Genomic DNA, 584 nt, shown 5'->3' with positions numbered 1-584 from the left:
CCCGGACCCCGGCTTCCGATCCGCACCTGGGAGAGGCTGTCAGGGCCGCCAGGTGCTCCTCGTAGGGACAGGCGGGCGAGGGGTCATCCAGGATGCGCTGAAACTGCTGCTCCAGGGCCCTCGGGGACAGTAAGCCGTGCGTGGAGTGGGTCCCCACGCGGAAGAAGCGGCCCCGGTGGAGGACAGCCACGTGCTGACTGTCGCGGAGGTGGCGGAGGCAGTCTGGGGGCGGGGTTGGCAGAAGTGGGAGGGCAGCGCATTGTATAAAGGGTCTGTGTCTGGAGCTCTGCTCAAAGCCCTCTGAGCCTCATCCCTATACCATGATGATGATGATGATGATGATGATTACCACGAATCAAACTCAGGGCCGCACTCCCACCAGGCAGGTGATGTGCCACTGAGCTACATCCCAGCCCTCTAGGTACCATTATTATCCCATTATTGTTTGGTTCTGTTTTTTGAGACAGCATCTTGCTATATAGTCCAGGCTGCCCTTGAACTCACTATGTAGCCTTGAACTCCAAGCAATCCTCCTGCCTCACATCTGGCTTATTATCCTTTTTTTTTTTTTTTTTTTTTTTTTA

The 584-nt window shown here is 55.5% G+C and overlaps 1 protein-coding gene across 1 annotated transcript in view; it reads right to left on the bottom strand.

Annotated features, from left to right (window-relative positions):
• Window positions 1-584, bottom strand: part of Cpt1c (carnitine palmitoyltransferase 1C) — a 13377-nt gene that overhangs the window by 5263 nt on the left and 7530 nt on the right. The window contains exon 10 of the mRNA XM_033765893.1: window positions 1-222. This exon is cut by the window's left edge and continues 217 nt beyond it. Within this exon, the coding sequence (XP_033621784.1) occupies window positions 1-222 (222 nt within the window). The remainder of the gene's footprint in view (window positions 223-584) is intronic.

The sequence above is a fragment of the Fukomys damarensis genome, unplaced genomic scaffold, assembly GCF_012274545.1.
Source record: "Fukomys damarensis isolate Sample0158 unplaced genomic scaffold, DMR_v1.0_HiC HiC_scaffold_19, whole genome shotgun sequence".
Taxonomy (NCBI): domain Eukaryota; kingdom Metazoa; phylum Chordata; class Mammalia; order Rodentia; family Bathyergidae; genus Fukomys; species Fukomys damarensis.
This window is presented reverse-complemented; position numbering and strand designations above follow the sequence as displayed.